Source organism: Pongo abelii, chromosome 11, assembly GCF_028885655.2.
Source record: "Pongo abelii isolate AG06213 chromosome 11, NHGRI_mPonAbe1-v2.0_pri, whole genome shotgun sequence".
Classification (NCBI taxonomy): Eukaryota; Metazoa; Chordata; class Mammalia; order Primates; family Hominidae; genus Pongo; species Pongo abelii.
The window spans coordinates 145,245,187-145,270,576 of NC_071996.2; the positions used below are offsets into that span (position 1 = coordinate 145,245,187).

Below are 25,390 nucleotides of genomic sequence, written 5' to 3' on the forward strand. Positions count from 1 at the left end.
TAATATTCAAAATCCTCAGCCATAAAAATAAAGGCCTTTTATTTGGTTTTTCTATGCCAGTACAGAAACATCTGGACAACACTCTTGAGCCCGCAGAGGCTCACGGCCACACCCACTTCTGCTGCAGGGACTGTCTGCCGAGGAGCCGAACCGTTGAGACACAGTAGCCAGGCCCTCCTGAGGGCTCCAGAACTCTAGGTTTACGGGGTCACCTTCTTGTAGGTGACGTGAAGATGCTGAGTCATTGGCTGTGTAGTGGTTGCCATGGAGACTGTCTGTTCAAGTTTGCCTTCAGAATTCAGCCTGAACTTCCGGGTAATCTGAGCAGGAGAATGAAACAAAAATACCTTAGTTTTATCTTCAAAAGATTCAATTAATGCCTGTGTGCCCATTGCATGCCACACACTCATCACGGGCTGTGAGCCAGGCACCTGCCAGAGGAGGATAGACACACAGCCCAGGGCCCCTGGGCATGTCACAATCCAGGTGCCCCTCAGCTGCCTCCAGAAGACCACCAGGTGAACACAGGGATTGTTTATTTAGAAGTCACCTTTTTTGTCGATGGCCATACCACCCTGAACGCACCCGATCTCGTCTGACCTCGGAAGCTAAGGAGGGTCGGGCCTGGTTAGTACTTGGATGGGAGAAGTCACCTTTTTTTGGTCTCTACAAATTATATACCTGATCAGACAAGTGCTGAGCTTCCAATGCTTCCCTTCTCCACTGCCTCCCACTTTCACTGTAACTAGAACTGATGTCCAGTGTGTTCTTGGAAAGCTCAAAAATACCATCTTTGGAACAGTAATTCATCAGAATAAATTATAGCAGCTGTTTCCAACAAGAATCCAAGCCTATGGCAGCTAAGTCCCGAATGAGTCAGTGCTATATGCCCGGAACGTTTGCCGGCAGATTGTGAGAGTGACCACTGTCAAAAGACAATTATCTGATGGGCACTATCTCTCTAGTGCCCCAGACGTGTGGGGGGTCACGTGGGGGGGCACCAGAAGTGGATGAAACGGAGTTCTGCTTATGGCCACAGCTGACTACTCTGTAACTGACCGACCCTCTTGCAGATAACAACCCAGGTTTTAAGAAGTTTCTTTAAAGGTGTCAGAGAACCACCAAGTCAGCGAGGACCAGCACCCCAAAGAGAAGGAAGTGTGGAGGTGAGATCCAATTTGGAGCAACTGGCCCTGATGCTTTTGCTGCCTGGAAGTCAAGGGGTTCAAGGGGTGGAGGCTGAGAGGGATGTGGTAGCTAAGAGGCTGAGAAGCTGAGTGGGGCCTTCTCAGACTCATGGAGCTGGAGGGACAAACACTGGAATTCAGTGTCCATCTAGGAGAGGCGCAGCCGGGCGTGGTGGCACGTACATGTAGTCCCAGCTACTCGGGAAGCTGAGGCAGGAGAATTGCTTGAACCCTGGAGGTGGAGGTTGCAGTGAGCCGAGATCATGCCACTGCACTTCAGCCTGGGTGACAGAGCAAGACTCTGTCTCAAAAAAAAAAAAAAAAGAAAAAGAAAAAAAGCACCCCGAGGTTGGGCACGGTGGCTCACGCCTGTAATCCCAGCACTTTGGGAGGCTGAGCCAGGTGGATCACAAGGTAAGGAGATCGAGACCATCCTGGCTAACAGGGTGAAACCCCGTCTCTACTAAAAATACAAAAAAAAAACATTAGCCGGGTGTGGTGGTAGGTGCCTGTAGTCCCAGCTACTCGGGAGGCTGAGGCAGGAGAATGGCGTGAACCCAGGAGGCGGAGCTTGCAGTGAGCTGAGATCGCGCCACTGTACTCCAGCCTGAGCAACAGAGCAAGACTCCATCTCAAAAAAAAAAAAAAAAAGCACCCCAGCTTTGGGTGCAGTCCCTGAAGGGTCCCATCCCAAGAGTAAGAGTTAACCAGAAACAGGCTGGGAAGTCCAGTTTCAAACCAGCTCAGCCTCTACTGAACATGAGCTGTCCATCCTTGACTGACAGGCAGAAGCACAGAACTGCTCTTTGGTGAGGATAACATCAAAGGAAGCCTCAAGTCATCTCTACAATTTTTCATACATAATGTCTAGAATCCAAGAAAAAAAGAAAAACTCCTTAGGTTACTAAGAGATAAGATCAAAAGAAAAAACAGGAAATAGACACCTCCCCCACCCTCACCCAAGGGATACCAATATTGGAGTTATTAGAAGACAATATGGAGAATTTCTGCAGATAATCAGAATTTATCAAAAAGATTAAAATATAATAACTCAAATTAAGGCCCCAATAATGAAATAAACAGATTAGACACAGATGAAGAAGGGATTAGTAAAATGGAAAATGATCAGTAGGAAATATCCACATTGAAGCTTAGAGAATAATGGAAAATACGGATGAAAGCATAAGGGACACATTGAAAATTGCAAAAGATTGAACACATGTGTAACCAGAGACCCAGAAGATGATAGGAAAGACAACAGAACACAGCAATATTTGAACAGATCACAGCCAATTTTCTGAGCCTAACAAAATATATCAAGCCACAAATTCTAATTATATCACAGCAAAACTTTGGCTGATAATCAAAGGCAAGACAATACAAACCTGAAAGCAGCCAGGGGTGGGTGTGGGTGTCATGGTTAATTTTAGGTGTCAAAGGTCAAAGATGACCGATTAAGGAACACCTAGAAACCCGGTAAAGGATTATTTTGAGTATGTCTGAGAAGATGTTTCCAGAGGTGACTGACCAGGTGAGGAAGATCTACCCTCCATGAGGGTGGGCACCATCCAATAGGCTGGGGGCCCAGATAAAATAAAAACAAAGACAAGGCGAATATGTCCATCTGTTTGCTGGAGCTGGGATACACTCTTCCTCCCCCGTCCTTGGACAACTCCAGGCCCCCCGACCTTTGGACTCCCAGATGTCACCAGCACCTCCTCTCTCCTCAGGGCTCTGAGGCCTTTGGCCCGGGACCAAGAGTGACACCACTGACTTCCCTGGTTCTGAAGCCTTTGGACTTGGACTGAGCCATGACACTGGCATCCCAGGGTTTCCAGCTTGCGGAGGGGACTTTTATAACTATTGAATGCTACATTCGTTAAGTGTACGTGAAATATTCATGAAGTTGGGCCATATACTAGGGCATAAAATAAGTCTCCAACATTTTTTAACAGACTAAAATATTAGAGGGTATGTTGTCTGGGCCTTATAGAATTGAATGAAAAATCCTGAGCAATAGAATCTATTTTAAAAATTCTCAAATATTTGGAAAATAAGTAACATATCTCTAAATAACCCTGTTCAAAGAAAAAAAAAATCACTACAAAATTAGCCGGGTGTGGTGGCACATGCCTTTAATCCCAGCTACTTGGGAGGCTGAGACAGGAGAATCACTTGAACCGGGGAGGTGGGGGTTGCAGTGAGCCAAGATCGCGCCACTGCACTCCAGCCTGGGCAACAAGAGAGAAACTCCATCTCAAAAAAAAAAAAAAAAGGAAAAAAAGAAAACAATCACTAGAGAATAGCCACTGTACTCCAGCCTGGGCAACATAGAAAACCTTGTTTTTATTAAAAGAAAAAAGGAGAGAAAAGAAGGAAGGAAGGGAGGGAGGGAGGGAAGGAAAAGAAGGAAAAGAAAGAAACTACAGAAATGAATGAATTTAACAAAGTCACATGATACAAGATCAATATACAACAGCTAATTGTACTTCTATATACTTGCAACAAATAACTGGAAAATTAAAAAATCATTTCTAATAGCATCCCAAACCACAAAATACGTAGGAATAAATTTAACAAAATGTGTACAAAACTAATACGTTGAAAACTACAAGAAAATATAGGATGAGACTGATCTAAATAAATGGAGCACCTTACCATGGCACTGGATTGGAGGACTCAGTTTGCCTAAGATGGTACTTCTTCCCAAATTAATTTAGAAATTCAAGTAGTTCCAATGAAAATGTTTCTAGAAACTGACAAGCTGATTCTGAAATTCATATGGAAATGCAAAGGGTCCTAGGATAACCAAAACAATTTTGGAAAAAAGAAAAAGAAGAAAAGTTGGGTAACTTCTATCACCTGATTCAGTATAAAGCTACAGTGATCAAGACAGCATGGTAACAGTATAAAGACCGAAATAGAGAAGAGTGGGACAGAAGAGAGAGTCCTGGGGAAGAACCACACACACAAAGTGAGTTGATTTTCGACAAATGCACCACATACTTTAATAAGTTAAGGGTTCTCTTTTCAACAAATGGTGCTGGAAACAAGGTATCTTTATGAGAAAAAATGGAAAAAACGTGACTACTACCTCATACCATCTAGAAATAGCAATTCCAAATAGCATATATCTTAAAGTAAAACTATAAAACTTTTTGAAGAAATGCAGGTGAAAATCTTTGCTGCCTGGGCTAGGTGAAAAATTTTAAGACAGGACACAAAAAGCACTGACTAGAGAAGAAAAAATGGTAACAGAATTAAAACATTTGGTTCTAGACTGTGCATGGTGGCTCACGCCTGTCATCTCAGCACTTTGGGAGACCAAGGAGGGTGGATCACCTGATGTCAGGTCGAGACCGGCCTGGCCTACATGGTGAAACCCTGTCTTTACTAAAAATACAAAAAATTAGCCGGCATGGTGGTGGAAGCCTGTAATCCCAGCTACTTGGGAGGCTGAGAGAGGATAATCACTTGAACCTGGGAGATGGAGGTTGCAGTGAGCTGAGCTCACGCCACTGCACTCCAGCCTGGGCAACAAGAGCAAACAATGTCTCAAAAAAAAAAAAACCCGAAAAAAAGAAAAACAACATTTGGTTCTTCAAATGGAACTGTCTAGGAAACAGAAAGACAAGGCACAGGATAGGAATATCGTGTTGGCAAGTGCACCTGATAAAGGACTTATACCCAGAACAAACAACAGACTCTTACAACTCAGGAATAACACAAACACTCAAACAAATGGGCAAAAGATCTGAATGTTCATTTCACACAACAAGAAATACAAGTGGCAAATAAGTACAACAAAAAGATGAGCAGCATCGTCAGCAGGGAAGTGCAAATTAACATCACAATGAAATACCACCTTGTAGTGGCCAGGATAAAACTCAAAGGCCAACCCTTGGCGAGGCTGTGGGACAACCTTGCTGGGGTGTCAAGGGGCACAGCCACTCTGGAAGAGATTGGTGCTTACCACAGAACCCAGCAGTTCCAATCCCAGGTATGCACCCAAGAGGAAAAAAAAACATGTGTCCACACAAAGTTAGGTCTACACATGCTTACAGCTTTATTCCTAATAGCCCGGAACTGGAAACAAATAAAATAAACATCCATCAACAGAAAGGATAAACAAAACTGACACACTCACTGGTGGACCACCACACAGCAACAAGCAGATGTGGCACATGCAGCAGAACTGTTGAATCTTGAGAGCGTTTCAGTGAGGAAAGGAGACTGGAAACAAATGAGTGCCTGTGCTGTGGCTCCACTGATGATAATGGGCACTAGGACACTCAGAGCTGCTCGGCTGATGATGAGCACTAGGACACACAGAACTGCTCGGCTGATGATGATGGGCACTAGGACACTCAGAACTGCTCGGCTGATGATAATGGGCACTAGGACACTGAGAACTGCTCAGCTGATGATAATGGGCACTAGGACACTCAGAGCTGCTTGGCTGATGATGATGAGCACTAGGACACACAGAACTGCTCGGCTGATGATGATGAGCACTAGGACACACAGAACTGCTCGGCTGATGATAATGGGTAGTAGGACACTCAGAGCTGCTCGGTCTGCAGTGGCAGAAACCGGGCCGGGGGCTGTGAGAGGGCAGCGGGGACTGCCTGTGGAGCACAGGGACTTTCTAGGGCGCTGGGACTGTTCTCAGTCTTGACTGGGGCAGCGTTACAAGATTATATATGCTTGTCTAAACGTAACAAACTGCACACTTGAAGTGTCTGCATTTGCTCCATATAAAGTACACCTCAATAGAGGCGATTTTTAAAAAGTAGAAGCCATGATAATGAAGACAGTGTGGTATTGGCACAGGAACTGACAGACCACCTGGAACCAGAGAGAGAGTGAGAAGCAGACCCCGATGAAGGATACTGAGGGGCTTGGGGGGTGGCTGCATGGGTGAACAGGGGGGCCAGGTTCTTCAGGCAGGGTGCAGGGCAGCTGGCCCTCATCTGAGAACAAGGAGAGGGGACAGCACTTCACACTATACACACAACTCAATCCCAGGTGGATTAATGACCTAAAGGAAAGATTTTAGGTTGAACTGTGAAGCTTCCAGAAAAATTCAGAATACATATTTTGACCTGTTAGTAAGGAAAGACTGCTTAACTAAGATATTAAAAACAGAATCCATAAAGGAAGAGATTGGCAAACTGAACCACATAAAATCCAGAACCTCTGTTCTTCAAAAACAATTTGTAAAACTCAAAAGATAATCACAGACCGAAAAAGCTATTTGCAACACATTTAGCTAACAAAGAGCTTTATTCAAATTATATAAAGAACTCTGACATGTCAGCCAGAAAAGGCACAGTGGAAATGGTCACCAGACCTGAACAGGCACCTCGCTGGAGGATGACCCAGCAACGATGTGAAAAGATGCTCAAGCTCACAGGTCACCGGCGGCAGCCCAGGCTGCAAAGCTAGGTCAAGAGCCACCCACACAAGGCAGGAAGCAAGGAGGCTCTGCCAGGCTGGGGGCCTCTCTGAGCCTCACTGTAAAATGGGGCCTGGGCCTGGACCTGCCTCGTCTCACGGCTGCTGCAAGGCACGTGCTGCACAGACTGCACGGGGCCCTGCAGTTACAAAGCACAGACACACACAGTACAGGGAATGTGCAGGTCAGTGGGAGCCTGGGGACCCCTTAGGCCCTCCCAAAAAGAGTCACACGAGCCTCTTCCAACAAGCTCAGTTCTCCCCTGGGGTGTGCCACCACTGCTCAGTCACCAGACATGAGTGACAAGCTATCCCTGGGACAAGCTGGCCAGGGACCCTCGGCAGCTCACAGGCTCCACCAGGCTCAGTACACAGCTCATGGAGGCATTGCTACTCCCTGTGGGGCCTGCAGTCTGGGCCATGCCCACCAACACTCAGAGATACAGTAAAGACACTCACACGTCTCGTCCCAGCCTGATCCCCCAGATGCCACGGAGCAGCTAAGGGAAGGCCTCACTTCCCCAATACAAGCCTTGCTCTCAAGAGGTTCCAGCCCACTCCTCCAGAGTGAGGGGGAAAAACCGGGTGCCTCTGCATCCACATGCAGACACCGTGTCTGACGCTATGGCTGGCAGCATCGATCCTGACAGCCAAGGAGGGGAAATGCCCCAAACAGCAGTCAGCGGGGCTACAGTGCCTAACAAGGGCCACAGGACGTCTGTACGGGGAAAAAGGGAAAATGGGACTGCTATCTCACACTACAGAGAAACAATAATCCCAAATACCATGCATCTTAAAAGGAAAAACTGGCCAGGCATGGTGGCTCACACCTATAACCACAGCACTTTGGGAAGCCGAGGCGGGTCAATCACTTGAGGCCATGAGTTTGAGACCAGCCTGAGCAACAAAGTGAGACCCCCATCTCTATTAAAAATACAAAAAATTAGCTGGGAGTGGTGGTGAACGCCCGTAGTCTCAGCTACTTGGGAGGACGATGTGGGAGAATCGCTTGAGCCCAGGAGGTAGAGGCTGCAGTGAGCAGAGATCGCACTGTTGCACTCCAGCTTGGGCGACAGTGCAAGGCTCTGTCTTAAAAAAAGTAATAATAAAATAAAAAGTAAAAAATTAAAAAAAAAGGTAAAATGTAGATGAAAATCTTGCTCACCCAGCAACCCGGCACAGAGCTCTGAGGTGAGGCCTCCCGGGTGAGGACAGCGCTGTGGCTCCTGCACAGCCCCCTACTGGAATGGCAGTGAAGGAACGCTGTCCACAGCGTGAATCCACAGGAGAAAGAGGGGAGGCGGCACAGCCACGGAACGTGAGGGGCTGGAAATGAGACGCACACGGGGACCTGACACAGCCGACCCAGGAAGGCCGAGGCTGAATGCAGCACCGGGGACAGGCGAACAGCCTGCCTTACGCCCCACAAAAGCTCTGTGGCGTGGCCTGAGTGTCTCTACGAGTGGCTGTGGATGAAGGCTGAAAACAGGTTTGCTTGAAAATGTGTTTCAGAGGCAATGCAGTATTATTTCATGTATTTATTTTGAGACAGGATCTCACTCTGTCACCCAGGCTGGAGTGCAGTGGCACAATCACTGCTCACTGCAACCTCCGGCTCCCAGGCTCAAGCGATTCTCCTACCTCACCCTCTCAAGTAGCTGGAACTACAGGCATGCCTCCCCAAGCCCGGCTACTTTTTGTAGAAACAGGTTTTGCTTTGTTGTCCAAGCTGGTCTTGAACTCCTGGGCTCAAGCGATCTCCCGCCTCAGCCCCACAAAGTGTTGGGATTCCAGGCGTGAGTCACCACACGAGGCACAGTACTCTTCTTAACAGCCAAGATGCAGTGACAACCAACTTGCCCATCAATGAGGAATGGACAAACAAAATACAGCACATCATCAATGGAATAATTCAGCCATGAAAATGAGTGCTGAGGCCTGAGGCACGCTCCAAGTTGGATACACCCTGGAAACCTTACACTAAGTGACAGTCTATGGCCCCAATTCTATGAAATGCTCAGGACAGGCAATCTACAGAGAAGGTAGATTAGTGGTAGCCAGGGATTGGGGGAGATGGAAGTTGGGGCTGACAGCTAAAGGGTACCAGGTGTCTTTTTGGGGTATAAAAAATGTTCTGGCCAGGGGTCGTGGCTCATGCCTGTAATTCTAGCACTTTGGGAGGCCAAGGCGGAGGACTGCTTAAGCCCAGGAGTTCGAGCCCAGCCTGGGCAACATGGCAAAACCTTGTCTCTACAAAACTACAAATAAATTAGCCGTGCTCATTAGGTGGCTCATGCCTGTAATCCCAGCATCTTGGGAGGCCCAGGTGGGTACACTGCTTGAGTCAGGAGTTCAAGACCTGCCTGGGCAATGTGGCAAGACCCCATCTCTACTAAAAATACAAAAAAAAACACAAAAAACCGGGCATGGTGGTGCACACCTGTGGCCCCAGCTACTCGGGAGGGCGAGGTGGGAGGATCGCTTAAGCCTGGGAGGTGGAGGTTGCAATGAGCCAAGATCGTGCTACTGTATTCCAGCCTAGGTGATGGAATGAGAACCTCTCTTAAAAAAAACCCCAAATCGAAAACAAACAAATTAGCCAGGTGTGGGGGTGTGCATTTGCAGTCCCAGCTACTGAGGAGGCTGAGGTGGGAGGATCACCTGAGTCCAGGGGGATTGAAGCTGCAGTGAGTTATGATTGTGCCACAAAAGATAAATGTTCTAAAATTAATTGTAGTGATGGGTACACAGTGCTGTGAATATACTAAAAACCACAGAATTGCACACTTTGAGCGATTTGAATAGTATGTGAATATCTTTTTTTTTTTCTGATAACGGAGTCTCGCTTGGTCGCCAGGCTGGAGTGCAGTGGCACCATCTCAGATCACTGCAACCTCTGCCTCCCAGGTTCAAGCAATTCTCCTGCCTCAGCCTCCTCAGTGGCTGGGATTACAGGCGCCTGTCACCAAGCCTGGCTAATTTTTTTGTATTCTTAGTAGAGATGGGGTTTCACCATGTTGTCCAGGCTGGTCTCGAATTCCTGACCTCAGGTGATATGCCCACCTTGGCCTCCTAAAGAGCTGAGATTACAGGCGTGAGCCACCGCGCTCAGCCCTGCATTATATCTTTAAAAAGCTGTTAAAAATACATGAGACAGCCGGATGTGGTGGCTCACACCTGTAATCCTAGCACATTGGGAGGCTGAGCTGGGTGGATCACCTAAGGTCAGGAGTTCAAGACCAGCCTGACCACCATGGAGAAACCCCGTCTTTAATAAAAATTTTAAATTAGCCCAGCATGATGGCACGTGCCTGTAATCCTAGCTACTTGGGAGGCTGAGGCAGGAGAATCCCTTGAACCCAGGAGGCAGAGGTTGCGATGAGCTGAGATGGCGCCACTGCACTCCAGCCTGCGCAACAAGAGCAAAACTCTGTCTCAAAAAAAAAAAAAAAAGAAAAAAAGAAATACATGAGACATGCTGAGTGACAGGTATACGGCAAACAAACATGGACACAAACAAGGCAGCAGCGGTCACTCCCCAGCTTCCGCCACCAGCTCCCCGTATCGAGGCAACTGTGCCTCCCTCTACCGGCAGAGGGTGACATGAGACTCTGGGCCTCAGCTGTGCCCAGACACTGGGAGCAAGAACCAGGCAGGGGCTGCTGCAAGACCAGCCCCGGAATGACCCTGGGCACTGAGGTTCTGAAGGGCTTCCCTGGTTGGGACATTTCACTCCTGTCGCTACAATGCGATGCTGGGCAATGGAGCGCGTCCCATGGGCTGCACGTGGAAAGGATGCTGGAAGCTCACACCTGTTTCCTTCAGACTCTGCCCCGTGCCCTGCCCTGTGCTGACCGTGCTCCATGTCCTTCTGCTGTAATAAGTCAGCTCCTGCCACGTCCTATGAGGCCTCCCAGTGAACCTGGCTGGGGGTGGTCCAAGGGACCCCAGACATCTAAAGGTGGCCTATAAGATGCAATCCAGAACCAAAACAAACAAACATACAATTAAAAGCAACTTGGGGCAGGGCACGGTGGCTCACGCCTGTAATCCCAGCATTCTGGGAGGCTGAGGAGGGTGGATCATTTGATGTCAGGAGTCTGAGAACAGCTGGCCAACATGGTGAAACCCCGTCTCTACGAAAAACATAAAATTTAGCCAGGCATGGTGGCACGAGCCTGTAATCCCAGCTACTTAGGAGGCTGAGGAAGGAGAACTGCTTGAACCTGGGAGGCAGAGGTGGCAGTGAGCCGAGATCATGCCACTGCACGCCAGCCTGGGCGACAAGAGTGAGACTCTGTCTCAAAAAAAAAAAAAAAAAAAAAAAGGCCAGGCGCGGTGGCTCACGCCTGTAATCCCAACACTTTGGGGAGGCTGAGGTGGGCAGATCACTTGAGGTCAGGAGTTGGAGACCAGCCTGGCCAACATGGTGAAACCCTGTCTCTACTAAAAATACAAAAATTAGCCAGACATGGTGTCGCATGCCTGTAATCCCAGCTACTTGGGAGGCTGAGGCAGGAGAATCGCTTGAACCCGGGAGGCGGAGGTTGCAGTGAGCTGAGATCACACCATTGTATGCCAGCCTGGGCGACACAGCAAGACTCCTTCTCAAAAAAAAAAAAAAGGCAACTTGGAAAGAATACAGGTATGGTGGAGGAAGAAGAAAACCAAAGTCTACCATTAATGTCCTTGGGGAGGTAGAGAAATTGTTGTGTCCATGAATGAAATGAGAACAGGACGCCAAGAATGAGGTGCATGGAAGACAAAGGGGGCTCATGGAGTATGAGTTCAACAGCAAAACAAAGTCTTCCATACAACTACTGGACATCAACAACGAGGACACCTCCCAGAAAACAGAGCAAGAGATGGGAGGAAAAAGTAAGGGAGATTAGAAAACAAAAGGCCACTGCAGGAGTTCCAGGAGAAGGGGGGGTAGTGGGGAGGGAGTCTCAGGACGGCAGCTCTACTCCTTGTTCTTAACAGAGCAGACCAAGCAGCTCTGAGAGTTCCGCAGGTGGAATTCAGGTATCACATCTGAGTACCCAAGGTGAGTTTTAGATACCGGCAGAATGCACGGTGCTGACTCAGGGATAAGCATGTAAACATTAAGCAAACAAACAAAAAAAATAACATTTTTGACTCAAAAAAGGTACGCGGAAAAGGAACAGCCATCATGGAGCCCGTGATCTGGCTGTGAGCGTGGGGACTCGGCTGAAACAGTGGCAACCCAGTAAAATCAGGACACACACTCTCCGGGAAGGCGGGAGTAGGACATGCATGGGAACCAAGTTGGGGTCTTGGGTACGGGAGCAGAATCTTCTTCATCCACGGTGAGCAGACGCTCGGTCAGTAAGGCGTAATCGGCAATGTTAAGAGGGAGCAATCAACACATCTCATGGCTAAATATGGAGCTAAAAACTAAATGAATCAGTTAAAAGAGTTGAGACCGTTTACCTCTAATGAACAAGAAATAAGGGTCAGTTGAGTGGGAATACTATGTAACAGAACTCACAAACTGACAGATGATGAAGAAAAAAAGGGCCAAAGAGAATTTCAATCATACAATTAGGAAGTCTGATTTAAAGACAAACAGCCATGGGTTGCTTAAGGACAGATACATTCTGAGAAATGTGCCATTTGGTGATGTCATCATTGTGCAAACATCACAGCATGCACCTACACAAACCTAGATGGAATGGCCGCCTCACACTTCGGCTCTCTGGGACAGCCATGACTCCTTAGCTAGAAAAACCTGCACAGCATGTAGTTACGTGTATACGTATATGTACAGTATATAGACTGTACTATATACTACAGGCAACTGTAACACAATGCAAAGTATTTGTGTATCTAAACATAGGAAAGGTACAGTAAAAATTCGGTATAAAAGATTTTTAGGCCAGGTGCGATGGCTCATGCCTGTAATCCCAGCACTTTGGGAGGCTGAGGTGGGCGGATCACGAGGTCAGGAGTTTGAGACCAGCCTGACCAACATGGTGAAACCCCGTCTCCACTAAGATACAAAAATTAGCCAGGCGTGGTGGCGTGGGCCTATAATCCCAGCTACTCAGGAGTCTGAGGTAGAATTGCTTGAACCCCAGAGGCGGAGGTTGCAGTGAGCTGAGATCGTGCCACTGCACTCCAGCCTGGGCGACACAGCAAGACTCTGCCTCAAAAAAAAAAAAGAAAAAAAAGAAAAAAAAAATCTAAATTGTTGCCTTCAAAACATTTGGGGAAAAAACAATAAAGATAAAAAGGTCCACCTGTCGGCCAGGCGCAGTGGCTCATGCCTGTAATCCCAGCACTTCGGGAGGCAGAGGTGGGCAGATCACGAGGTCAGGAGATGGAGACCATCCTGGCTAACACGGTGAAACCTCATCTCTACTAAAAATATAAAAAATTAGCCTGGCATGGTGGCGGGCACCTGTAGTCCCAGCTACTCAGGAGGCTGAGGCAGGAGAATGGAGTGAACCCGGGAGGCGGAGCTTGCAATGAGCCCAGATTGCGCCACTGCACTCCAGCCTGGGCCACAGAGCGAGACTCCGTCTCAAAAACAACAACAACAACAAAAAGTCCACCTGTCTGGCGCATGCACCATGAGCGGAGCTGGCGGGACTGGCAGTTGCTCTGGATGAGTCAGTGAGTGAGTGGTGGGTGAATGGGAAGGTCTAGAACATGACTGTACACTACCATAGACTTTATAAATACAGTACAGTTAGGCTGCATTAAATTTATAAACATATTTTTATTTTTAAAAAGTAATTGTGCTACATTAGACGGCTTCTTTCACTCATGAAGTGAGAAATTTTTCAGCTCCATTACAATCTTATGGCCTGACCATCATAAGTGGGGTCTGTCAGTCCATCACTGAGGGAAACTTCTTTTTTCCCAAGATGGAATTTCACTCTTGTCGCCCAGGCTGGAGTGCAGTGGCATGATCTCGGCTCACTGCAACCTCCGCTGCCTACCGGTTTCAAGCGATTCTCCTGCTTCAGCCTCCCGAGTAGCTGGGATTACAAGCACCACCACCACGCCTGGCTGATTTTTGTATTTTCAGTAGAGACAGGGTTTCACCATGTTGGCCACACTGATCTCGAACTCCTGACCTCAGGTGATCCACCTGCCTCAGCCTCCCAAAGTGCTGGGATTAGAGGTGTGAGCCACTGCACCCAGCTGGAAAACAACTTTATGCAGCACATAAAGCTACAGAACTCTGAACCTAACAAGGAGGACACATTTCCCCCAATACATATTGGAAAGATGATAAACACTGACTTTGGCTACAAACAAAGTCCCAGGAAATTCCCCCAACACTGTAATAACAGGGACAGCTCTTTTCACCCCCGCACAAGCCTAGTAGGACAAGCCCTCCAAGATCCAGCTCTTGCCTCCTGCTCTCCTAGCCTCAAGGTCCCTGCCTTCTGTGTGTGTTTCCTGGCTTCCTCGGTCCTGCTCATGTCAACCCAATGGGGAGGCCCAGCCCCTCAGGTTGTGCTTCCAGCTTCTGTCCATTAAGTCGCTCGGTAGAGGACCCCAAAGCCCCTGGGGTGCAGGGGCTGCATGGCAGAGAGCCTTCCCCTGAGCGCCACGCCCAGGCTTCCCAACTCCATTGTCTCTGTTTCCTCCCTCTATCTGTAGAAAAAGAGCCACTTTTTGTTTAATTAATAAAACCCAAATCTAGTTATTTAGCAAAAATAAACATGCAAACAAAAAAAAAAAACAAAAAACCCTGGTAAAATAGATAACCTCTGACAAGTATGATCAAGAAAAAGAGAAAACACACACAAAACATCAGTAAAAGAGAAGTGACATAGAACGGCAGATCAAGAGAAAACAGTATCTATTACTTCTTCCAAAAATTCTGAAAATCTCATGAAACGGACACTTTTCCAGGAGAACTTGAATTTGCAGATGGAGCCAAGTAAGAACGTGGAGAGATGAGCAGTCACGGAACAAAGGAAAAGCACAGCTTAGGTCTGGTTACCAGACACCTTCCCAGAGAGGCTGACCAACTCCCACGGGGCCACCCTTCGCCAAAGAACATTTGCAAAAGCTAAGAAGCTCCCAGCTAGCCTGTGAATAACTCCAATACCAAAATGGACAATGATGTCTAAAAGCAACATATCATGACAACTCAAGGTTATCCCCCAAAAACAACCATGATCCAACACTGATGAGCTATTAATATAATTGATCACAGCAGTCTCCAAACTTTTTGGCCCCAGGAACTGGTTTCATGGAAGACAATTTTTCCACAGTTTGTGGGGGTGGGGGTGGTTTTGGGATGAAACTGTTCCGTCTTAGATCATCAGGCATTAGATTCTCATTAGAAGCAAAACCTAGATCCCTCATATGCGCAATTCACCGCAGGTTCGTGCTCCTATGAGAATCTAATGCTGCCACCTGATAGACAGGAGGTGGAGCTCAGGAGGTCATGCCCACTCACCTGCTAGCCACTCACCTCCTGCAGTGACGACTGGTTCTTAAGCTGCATTAACAGCTTCAAGAGGAAGACAAGGGGGAAAAACATAGATTCATCCCCAAAAGGTTATAAAAGCATTTGATGAAATTCAAAATTCATTTCTGAATACAACTCTTAGCATACTAGAAAATGAATCTTCTTAACCTGAAAAAGACTGCCTTTACCAAGACACGCACCTGCACTGGAAAAAAAAAAAAGTAGAAAAATTTTACAACTAAAAAAAAGACTATCCGGCTGGGCGCAGTGGCTCATGCCCAATCCCAACACTTTAGGAAGCTGAGCCGGGTGGGTCACTTGAGATCAGGAATTCGAGACCAACCTGGCCAACATGGTGAAACCCCGTCTCTACTAAAAATACAAAAATTAGCTGGGTGTGGTGGTGCACGCCTGTAACCCCAGCTACTCGGGAGGCTGAGGCATGAGAATCTCTTGAACTCAGGAGGTGGAGGTTGCAGTGAGCCGAGATCGTGCCACTGCATTCCAGCCTGGGCAACAGATTGAGACTCTGTCTCAAAAAAAAAAAAAAAAACAACAAACCTACCTTCTTATCTACCAGTAAGTAATCTACAGTGAGCATCTTACAGGTGGTGATACACAGAACTATTTCCACTAGAGTCAGGGACAAGCATGCAACAAACATTCACGCCTGTTGTTCTATCCATGCTGTGCCTAAGATCCTGGCTGTCTGGAAGTTACACAAGTGGCCCAGTTCAACACAGAGAAATCAGAAGTGTCCACACAATTATCAATAATCCATCTGAAGATTAAATGGGAAAAAAATCTATTGACAAGCAATAAAAATGACAAAGCACTTGAGTTTACCCTAACATGAAATGTACGAGACCTGTATAATTAAAACTATAAAGAAATAAAGCTTTTCTATATACTAAAATACACAAAACATGACCTAAAGTCACCGTAATACACTGCCACGCTGCTGTATATTGCTACCCATGAAAATATGTCAATTCTACCCAAATTCATTCATGTATTCAATGCAGTCTTGATGTACATTTTATAAGCCTTGAGATGTTTATTCAAAAGTTCATCTAGAAGAGGAAATGCTTAAGAATGAGTAAGAAAATTTGGAGAAAAAATGTGGGAAACGTTCCCTTAGACATTAACATGTAATATACGCTGTGAGAGCTAAAAATGTGTTACTGGTAAGGAAGTGGACAAGCAGACGAAGAAAGACAAACAAGGCTGGGCACAGTGGCTCATGCCTGTAATCCCAGCACTTGGGAGGCTGAGGCAGGTGGATCACTTGTGGTCAGGAGTTTGTGACCAGCCTGGTCAACATGGCTACTAAAAATACAAAAATTAGCTGGGCATGGTGGTGCGTGCCTGTAATCCCAGCTACTCGGGAGGCTGAGGCAGGAGAATCACCTGAACCCAAGCGGTGGAGGCTACAGTGAGCTGAGATCGTGCCACTGCACTCCAGCCTGGGCAACAGAGCAAGACTCCTTCTCAAAAAAAGGAAAAAAAAAAAGAAACAGACTCCTATATTTATGTGGATGTGGTTTAATGTTTGTATGACATTCCAAATCTGTGGAGTCAGGATGGAATTCGATGAATGGTGTTGGGACCACTGGGTCACTCATCTGGAAAAGTTAGAATTATACACTGCGTCACTCAAAAAACAAATGTGAGAGAGATTAAAGGTCTAGGTGGTAATGTAAAAAGGAAAGCTGTAAGAATACAAGAAATGAAAGAATAGGCCGGGTGCGGTGGCTCACGCCTGTAATCCCAGCACTCTGGGAGGCTGAGGCAGATGGATCACAAGGTCAGGAGATCGAGACCATCCTGGCTAACACAGCGAAATCCCGTCTCTACTGAAAACACAAAAAAATTAGCCAGGCTTGGTGGCGGGCACCTGTAGTCCCAGCTACTCAGGAGGCTGAGGTAAGAGAATGGCGTGAACCTGGGAGGCGGAGCAAGCAGTGAGCCAAGATCGCTCCACTGCACTCCAGCCTGGGTGACAGAGTGAAGACTCCATCTCAAAAAAAAAAAAAAAAAAAAGAAAATGAGAGAATATTTTTATCATTTTGGAGTGGACAACTTCCTTAGCAAGAACCCAAATCCAGACATTGTAAAGGAAACAGCCCAGAGGCAACAGGAAAGCTGAGCACCTGTGGGGCACAGCCCATCATGGACCAGGCCGCAGACTAGGGAAGTATGTGTCACAAATAAAGCAGACAACAGATTAACCCATGGCATATAGAAAGCTCCTACAAATCCTTAAAAAAAAAAAAAAAGGACAATTGGGCCGGGCGCGGTTGTTCACACCTGTAATCCCAGCACTTTGGGAGGCTGAGGCAGGTGGATCACCTGAAGTCAGGAATTCAAGACCAGCCTGACCAACATGGAGAAACCCTGTCTCTACTAATAATACAAAATTAGCCAGGCGTGGTGGCGCATGCCTGTAATCCCAGCTACCCGGGAGGCCGAGGCAGGAGAATCGCTTGAACCTGAGAGGCGGCGGTTGCGATGAGCCGAGATCCCACCATTGCATTCCAGCCCGGGCAACAGAGCGAAACTCCGCCTCAAAAAAGAACAATCCACAGAAAAACAGGCAAAGACTTTGAATATCAAGTGCACAGAATAAGAAGTACAAACGGCCAGTGAGCATGGGGAATGAGCCCTCCCGCTCCTAAGTTAAGATTCAAAACATGGGTGAGATTTCATCTTTTATTCTCAGATCTGAAAGGACCGAAATTCTGAAAATATAACATATTGTTAAGGAGTGGGGAACCAGCTGCCCTCATGCACGAGATAGTGGGAGGATAATCATGAAGAAATACAATCTAACGGTGTGTATCAAATTTAAAATGCACCTGTCCTTTGATCCAGCAATTTAACTGGGAAAAATTTATCAATAGATATGGATATATCTGTAAACATGGACAACCCAAATGTAAAAGGATGTTTGTGACAAACAACAAACCTCAAAAAAACCACACCACCGACCAGCCGAGGAGTGGGCAATGAAATTAGGGAACATCCACCCTGGGATGGTCCGAGAAGGGAAAAGGAGACAGTGAAGACAGGCCTGTGAGACACAGTAGCAAGACACGCACTACCTCACGGAAGAGGAAGAGGCTGACTCCACAGACTGCTGCAAACACAAGACAGGAGCGTGCTGGGGGCAGGGCTGGGCTCACCTGCTCTACGTGGGGCTCCTTGGCGAAGGAGATCCTGGCGATGGAGTGGGATGCGATGCACAGCTCCTGCCCGTTCACCTCACCCTCCTCCACTTCCACCACACCTGCAAGGGAAGGGCAGTCAGCTCACCCAGCAGCTGCTTGGCTTGCAGAGAGGCAGCCTTGACTCTCCTTGCCTGCAAGCCAGGACTCCACAGGAGGCCCCAACTCTGCAGCTGTGGAGGCAACGATATTTCTCTTCCTCCCCACTTCACCCTGTGGATACGGAGGGAAAGCCCCAACTCTCCTCACAGCACAGGCAGGTGCTCTCTGGAAGGCCACCCTCTCCAGACTGGGCCCCAGCCCTCCCACCTCCACCCACCAATCAGCCTGGCAGAACCACCCCTAGCACATGCAGTGGCAGAAGTCACGGGTGGGAATGGACGTCCAGGAAGAAACACTGATCTAGAGTCATGCAGGCTGGTTTTTTTTTCTTTCTTTCTTTTTTGAGACAGAATCTTGCTCTGTTGCCCAGGCTGGAGTGCAGTGGTGCAGTCTTGGCTCACTGCAACCTCTGCCTCCCAGGTTCAAGTGATTCTCCTGCCTCAGCCTCCCAAGTGGCTGGGATTACAGGCATGCACCACCACACCCAGCTAATTTTTGTATTTTTAGTAGAGACGGGATTTCAGTATGTTGGCCAGGCTGGTCTTGAACTCCTGACCTCATGTGATCTGCCCGCCTCGGCCTCCCAAAGTGCTGGGATTACAGGCGTGAGCCACTGTGCCCAACCTGTTTTCCAGCGATTCCTAATGAACGCACATAGCTGATGGCCATTTCTGCAGATGTGGCACTGGGTAAATGGGCCCTCATGGTCAGGGGGTTGCATGCACACAACCTGTGTGCAGGAGGCCCCTGCAGCTACACAGTCGGCCCCGCAGACTCCCACGACCACTCTCAACACTCAGGGCCATCCCCACGGTCCCCACCAGCAGGTGCCTCAGCAGGGTTACACATGGGGATTCCTGCACCCCTGCTCAGAATGCAGGCGGCGGCCTCCCATGGCCAGCACTCCTGCCCCGCAAGCCGGGCCTCACCTGTGTTCTGGGCGCTGACAAAGGCCACCTTGTTGGTGTCCGGCTTGAGGCGAATGAAGCCACACTCTCTGTGCATCGGCTTGCGCGTGTCCGGGTGGAAGGAGTTGAACCTGGACGGGAAGTTGGGGATGGGAAGCCCAGGCACTGGCCTCCAAGAAGGCGTGGGCTGCATGGATGCCAGGACTGTCCAGGCTGCCCTCCAGGTGGCTGCTCCAGCCACACCTGCACACCTGCCTGCCCCCACCACCACCATGCTCATTTTGGCTGTGTCTGTCTTACCTGCTGACCCTCAGCTCCCGAAGACAGGATTGTTCTTAATCACCTCAGGGCATATCCTTGGTCCTTGGCCCATTAGCCCAGGCCTCACACAGTGTCAGCCCTCAGCACTCCCTTGCAGTAAACCTCACCCTAACACAATCTTTCTCTTTTGAGCTATGTTCTTGTGTAAGAATCTAATCAATTCCTACGGTAAAAAACAGAAGAGGTGCTGAATTACGGTATGGTTTCTTATCACCCTTCGTCATTAGTTCAAATTCTCAACAGTAAAAGACAGGCACCTGCATCTTGAACTGAGGGCACAAACCCACGACTTAAAAACTAACTCGCTGGCATGGTGACTCAAGGCTGTAATCCCAGCACTTCCAGGGGCCCAGTCGGGTAGATCTCTTGAGCCTAGGAATTCGAGACAGGGCTGGGCAACACAGACCCTGTTTCTACAAAAATAAAAACAAAAAAACCAAACCCCAAAAAAAAAAGCCTCATTTATCATTTCACCAACCTAATGAGTTTCTATAGGGAATCCATCTCTATGATTCTTAGAGATAAATTTTATTTATTTTTTTGCTCTGTCACCCAGGCTCGTCATGGTCTCAGCTCACCGCAACCTCCGCTTCTTGGGTTCAAGTGATTCTCCTGTCTCAGCCTCCTGAGCAGCTGGGATTACAGGCGCCCACCACCACACCCGGCTAATTTATTTATGTATTTATTTTTTGAGACTGAGTTTCTCTCTTGTTGCCCAGGCTGGAGTGCAATGGCGCGATCTTGGCTCACTGCAACCTCCGCATCCTGAGTTCAACTGATTCTCCTGCCTCAGCCTTACCGAGTAGCTGGGATTACAGGCATGCGCCACCATGCCTGGCTAATTTTGTAATTTTAGTAGAGACCAGGTTTCTCCATGTTGGTCAGGCTGATCTTGAACTCCCAACCTCAGGTGATCTGCCCACCTCAGCCTCTCAAAGTGCTGGGATTACAGGTGTGAGCCACCATGCCCAGCCACACACCCGGCTAATTTTTGTATTTTTTTTTAGTGGAGACACAATTTTACCACATTGGCCAGGCTGGTCTCGAACTCCTGACTTCTAGTGATCCACCTGCCTTGGCCTCCCAAAGTGCTGGGATTACAGGTGTGAGCCACCGCACCTGGCCGAGATAAACATATTTATTTATTAAAAAAATTTTTTTTAGGGTCTCACTGTGTTGCCCAGGCTAGTCTTGGACTCCTGGACTCAAGTGATCCACCCGCCTTGGCCTCCCAAAGTGCTGGGATTACAGGCACGAGCCACCGCGCTGGGCCAAGACAAATTTCTGTTGGGCTAGTGATGGTGCTACACCTTCTAGAATGGTACATGCTCACTAACATAACCCCGACAAAGAAATACATTTATACCATATTCTAGGACACACACACAAACACACATACCATCACATTTACTGAAATATATTTTCCACTCTGGTTCATTTTTCTTCAAATGCTAGTCACAAAATTGACTTTCTGACTTTTTCGTGGGTTATAATCTATAGTTTAAAAAAGACTGCTTGGCTTCTGGGTTATTTTGTATTACCCAGAATTCTCACCTTTTGGTTTATGTGCAGATGTATTACTTTGACTTCATGCATTCAATCAATAATAATATAAAAAGGTATGAGATATTTTTAAAAACAATGAGATCTTCTAAAAGGGGATGGAGGGTCTCAGAGCTGGGGGTCTGAGAGCCAGGTGCCCAGCCCCGTTCTGAAACTGCTAGGCATTATACAAATAGTACCAAGTTGGTTTAATAAGATTCTTAACATATAGTTGTGTAATGGAGACTGAGGAAGGAAGAGTTTGCTTTTTATACTTTATTGTTTAAACTTTAAAAAAACTGTGTATTACTTCTATACTTAAAAAATAAAGATACTTCAACCACTCCCCATCCCTGGTAGCTCTCCTCTACTTCAGAGGCCTACACTGCTATCTCCCTAAAAGCAGGCAATTTCTCCAACTGTGGGGTGGAGGTGGTGGGAAGGGACACTGAGGGACCTCAAGGGACTTTTGCTTTCTTGTAAGAATATGAGAACCACATACTAACAGCATCCTTGTGACCCCAAATAGCTCAGAGGTACGTGTAAAATACAACCATGCACTATTATTTTCAGTAATACTGGGTGACTAATTTTTTTCTTTTTTTTTTGAGACAGGTTCTCACTCTGTCACCCAGGCTGGAGTACGGTGTTATGATCACGGCTCACTGTAGCCTTGGCCCTCCCTGGGTTCAAGCAATCCTCCCACCTCAGTTTCTCGAGTAGCTGGGACTACAGGCATATGTCACCACACCTGGCTAAATATTTATTTTTCAGTAGAGACAAGGTCTCACTATGTTGCCCAGGCTGGTCTTCAATTCCTAAGCTCAAGCAATCCTCCTGACTCGGCCTCCAAAGTGCTGGGATTACAGGTATGAGCTACCGCACTGGCCAGGGTGATTAATTTTGATACATAAATTAAGTACATGCATTTGTTTTTATGTTTGGATTAACAAGCCTGTAATTTGGTGGTCAGCTTAATATCTCCAAAAATATAACAGAACCAGAAAGTATCATTTTTACCAACTCTGTGTCTCAGTTGCACATTCAGGCAAGAGGACACCTTTCTGAAATAGATGGACAAGTTCCTTTTACACCTTCCTGCTTGGCCTTTGTCTTTGATCAGTATGGAATTATTTTCAGAGACCTAGGTGGCCTTTGTCTTTGATCAGTATGGAATTATTTTCAGAGACCTAGGCGGCCCACGAGTCAAGCAGGGTGGGCTTGTCAAGGGAGACAACTTACGAGAAGTTCAGCATGGGCTGGCCCACGTGGGAGATGTGAACCTCCTCCAGGTACTGGAAGGGCTGCAGTGTGGGGTAGGTCCCAGCTCCAGGTGGGTCCGACAGCCAGGTGCCCAGCATCCAGGACAGTGGCTCCACCACTGGGTTCATCTTGGGGGGCTCTGAGGACAAAAGAATGAGACTCTCAGTGGCCTCCCTCCAACCATGCCTTGCTGAGCTTTAAGCAGAATGCACGTTCCATATCGACGCTTGCTTCTGGTGGCCACAGCTAATCCTGGGGGACCTGTCAAGAGGGGGAGAAAATGGTCAAGCAACTGTAAATGTCATACTGAGAGATCCACCTTCAGAAGCCTCTGCAGTTCTTGCAGAAAAAAGAGATCCAAGAGGGGCCAGGCGGGGCGCAAGCAAAGCCAGAGGCCTCATGTCCTACAGCAAGGCTAAAAGCAGCTCACATGGGAGGCACGGTGCCCTGGCGTGAAGAGTGTGTGAAGAAGACAAAGAGCACGAGGGAGAAAATGAAAAGGGGATGCAGGGTCTCGGGGAAGGCATAGCGTGAGGAGCCCAGGGGCAGGCGGGGTTTAAACGGGAAGTAAGACCCCGCTTCCCTGAGGAGGAGCTGGGGCTTCACAGCAGCCTGTGTAGTGGCCAGGAGACCCCTTTAGAAGGTCTCCTGTGGGGGTTCAGTCTCTCATCCCACTAAGTGTGAAGGATGACACCACAGGCCTGGAACTCAGAGGTGGGGGTGCAGTGATAGGACAGCAGGGAGGGGCCGCTAGGTTGGCTGTTCTGCTGGGCAAACTCAAAGGGACCCCTGCTTCCTGCCTCGCTCAGCAAGGACTGGGTGCTCCCGAGCGGCTTTTCAGGATTCACTCACATGACCCTCACCCTGGCTGGATGCACGGGCCCTGCTCTTACTCATTTTCTAAGGGAGACCTGTGCGAGGACCACAGGAAAGCCCCACTGCATGCTACCCACCAAGGGCGCTGGAAGAGAAGGACTGATCCCCAGAGGCAATCCCAAAGACCTGCTTCCCAGGCCTGCTTAACCCTCAAGTCTCAGTGCTTCAATGGACAGAACGGACACTGACACCCAGAAGCAGCAGCAGGGACAGAAGCAGCTCTGTGGCCACACAAGCCTCATCTACGGAGTCCAAAGATGCCCAAGCACAGAGACCAGCCTGCACACCAGGACTGACCCCTGGCATCTCCTCCAGGCCTGCGCAAGCAGAAGACGGACTGACAGGGACAGGATCAGGACTGACCCCCAATGTCTCCTCCAGGCCCGCGCAAGCAGAAGACGGACTGACAGGGACAGGATCAGGACTGACCCCCGGCGTCTCCTCCAGGCCTACACAAGCAGAAGACAGACTGACGGGGACAGGATCAGGACTGATCCCTGGCGTCTTCTCCGGGCCCGCGCAAGCAGAAGACGGACTGACGGGGACAGGATCAGGACTGATCCCCGGTGTCTCCTCCAGGCCCACACAAGCAGAAGACGGACTGATGGGGACAGGATCAGGACTGACCCCCAGTGTCTCCTCCAGGCTCGCACAAGCAGAAGACAGACTAACGGGGACAGGAGTTCTTGGAACCATCGCAGCTTCTGAAATTACACAACCTTTGGACTATAAATTCCAGGCAGTCTGGGAAAAGAAGATCTGGGGAAAGGAAAGCAAAGGCTCTGGGGGTGGAGGAGACCACGTCCAAGAACAGCTTGGAACTGAGGAGGACCGCACATGTGGCCTGGCCCAGTGGCCAGCCCTGGGGCCCAGAGTGAGAACCGTGGGTGGAGAGCAGGTAATGAGCACTCCGCCTGCTGGCTGCACAGGGCAAACGTAGGTGCCCTGAAGCAGGAGAGTGGGAGAGTCCGTTCCTTTTCCAGACTGACCTGTGGTCTTTCAGTATTTCCTTTTTTGTTTTTTTTTAAATGATGATTTAAAAATTTTTTTTTATCAGTATTTCCTCCTCAAACTCCCTGTGAAAAGTGGGAAGGTGAGGATGGGAATATTTGGACTTTAATAAAACTTTCCTAATTAGAGAATAAGATAATTTTTAAATCAAGATTTTCATTGCAATCTTTCATGGCGATAAGAAATAGAAGCTTCTGAATCCAATGTGTGGCCTCTGGAATGAGGCTTGTGATCTATCATAGCTGATCAATTCTTTCATCATTCAATGTGCTGGACACTCTTCCAGGGAGAAGCTAACGGGACAGTCATACATCCCTACGGAGCATACATTCTAGCGAGAGCAGACAATACACAAGAAATGAGTGAGTGATGCAGAACTGAATGTACATTAGGAGATGAGGCAGAAAGGGAGACGGGGCTGTTGGAGCACTGTGAAAACCTACCCAAAAGGGACAAGGACACCCTCCCTGAGAAGTGTGCACAGACCAGGCAGGGGATCAGGGTCCCTGCAGCTATCCTGGAGAAGAGCAGACCAGGTGAAAGTGCCAGAGACGGAGGTCCTGGGTGCGCAGGCCTGGCCTCGCTGGGGAGGAACAGGAGGCCAATGTGGCCAGGGGAAGGAGATCCTTACCCCTCGGAAGGGCCGTGACCTTGACTCTGAGCAGACAGAAGCCCTCGAGAAGGCTGAGTGGGAGGGACGAGGTCTCTGATTGCAACCACAGGAAACCAGGGAGGGCAATGGCAAAAACCCTGGTGGCAGAGGAGGGTGGCCTGGGCCAGGTCGCCATGGTGGAGGCAATGGAAAGGACCTAGATTCTGGATCTATCAGAGCCACCCAGATGTGCTGATGGTCTGGATGTGAAACACTTAAGAGAAGACGGTTAATGGAGGTTTCTGGCCTGAGCAACTGAGAAGACAAGTTACCATCAATGGAGAAAAGGAAGAATGAGAAGAACCTTGGGAGGTGTGAAACGTGCTGATTTTCTAACAGCAAAACTCAGTCATCTGGGATAGCCCAAGTCCTAAGATGGGCTAAAC

General features: G+C 48.2%; 1 protein-coding gene across 1 annotated transcript in view; it reads right to left on the reverse strand.

Moving 5' to 3' along the window:
* Window positions 1–25,390, reverse strand: part of THAP4 (THAP domain containing 4) — a 52,557-nt gene continuing 27,167 nt past the window's right edge. The window contains exons 3-6 of the mRNA XM_002813095.4: window positions 22,445–22,604; window positions 19,361–19,470; window positions 18,288–18,391; window positions 1–320 (exon numbers count right to left, since the gene is read on the reverse strand). Coding sequence (XP_002813141.3) covers window positions 201–320; window positions 18,288–18,391; window positions 19,361–19,470; window positions 22,445–22,604 — 494 coding nt within the window. The 3' untranslated portion in view covers window positions 1–200. The remainder of the gene's footprint in view (window positions 321–18,287; window positions 18,392–19,360; window positions 19,471–22,444; window positions 22,605–25,390) is intronic.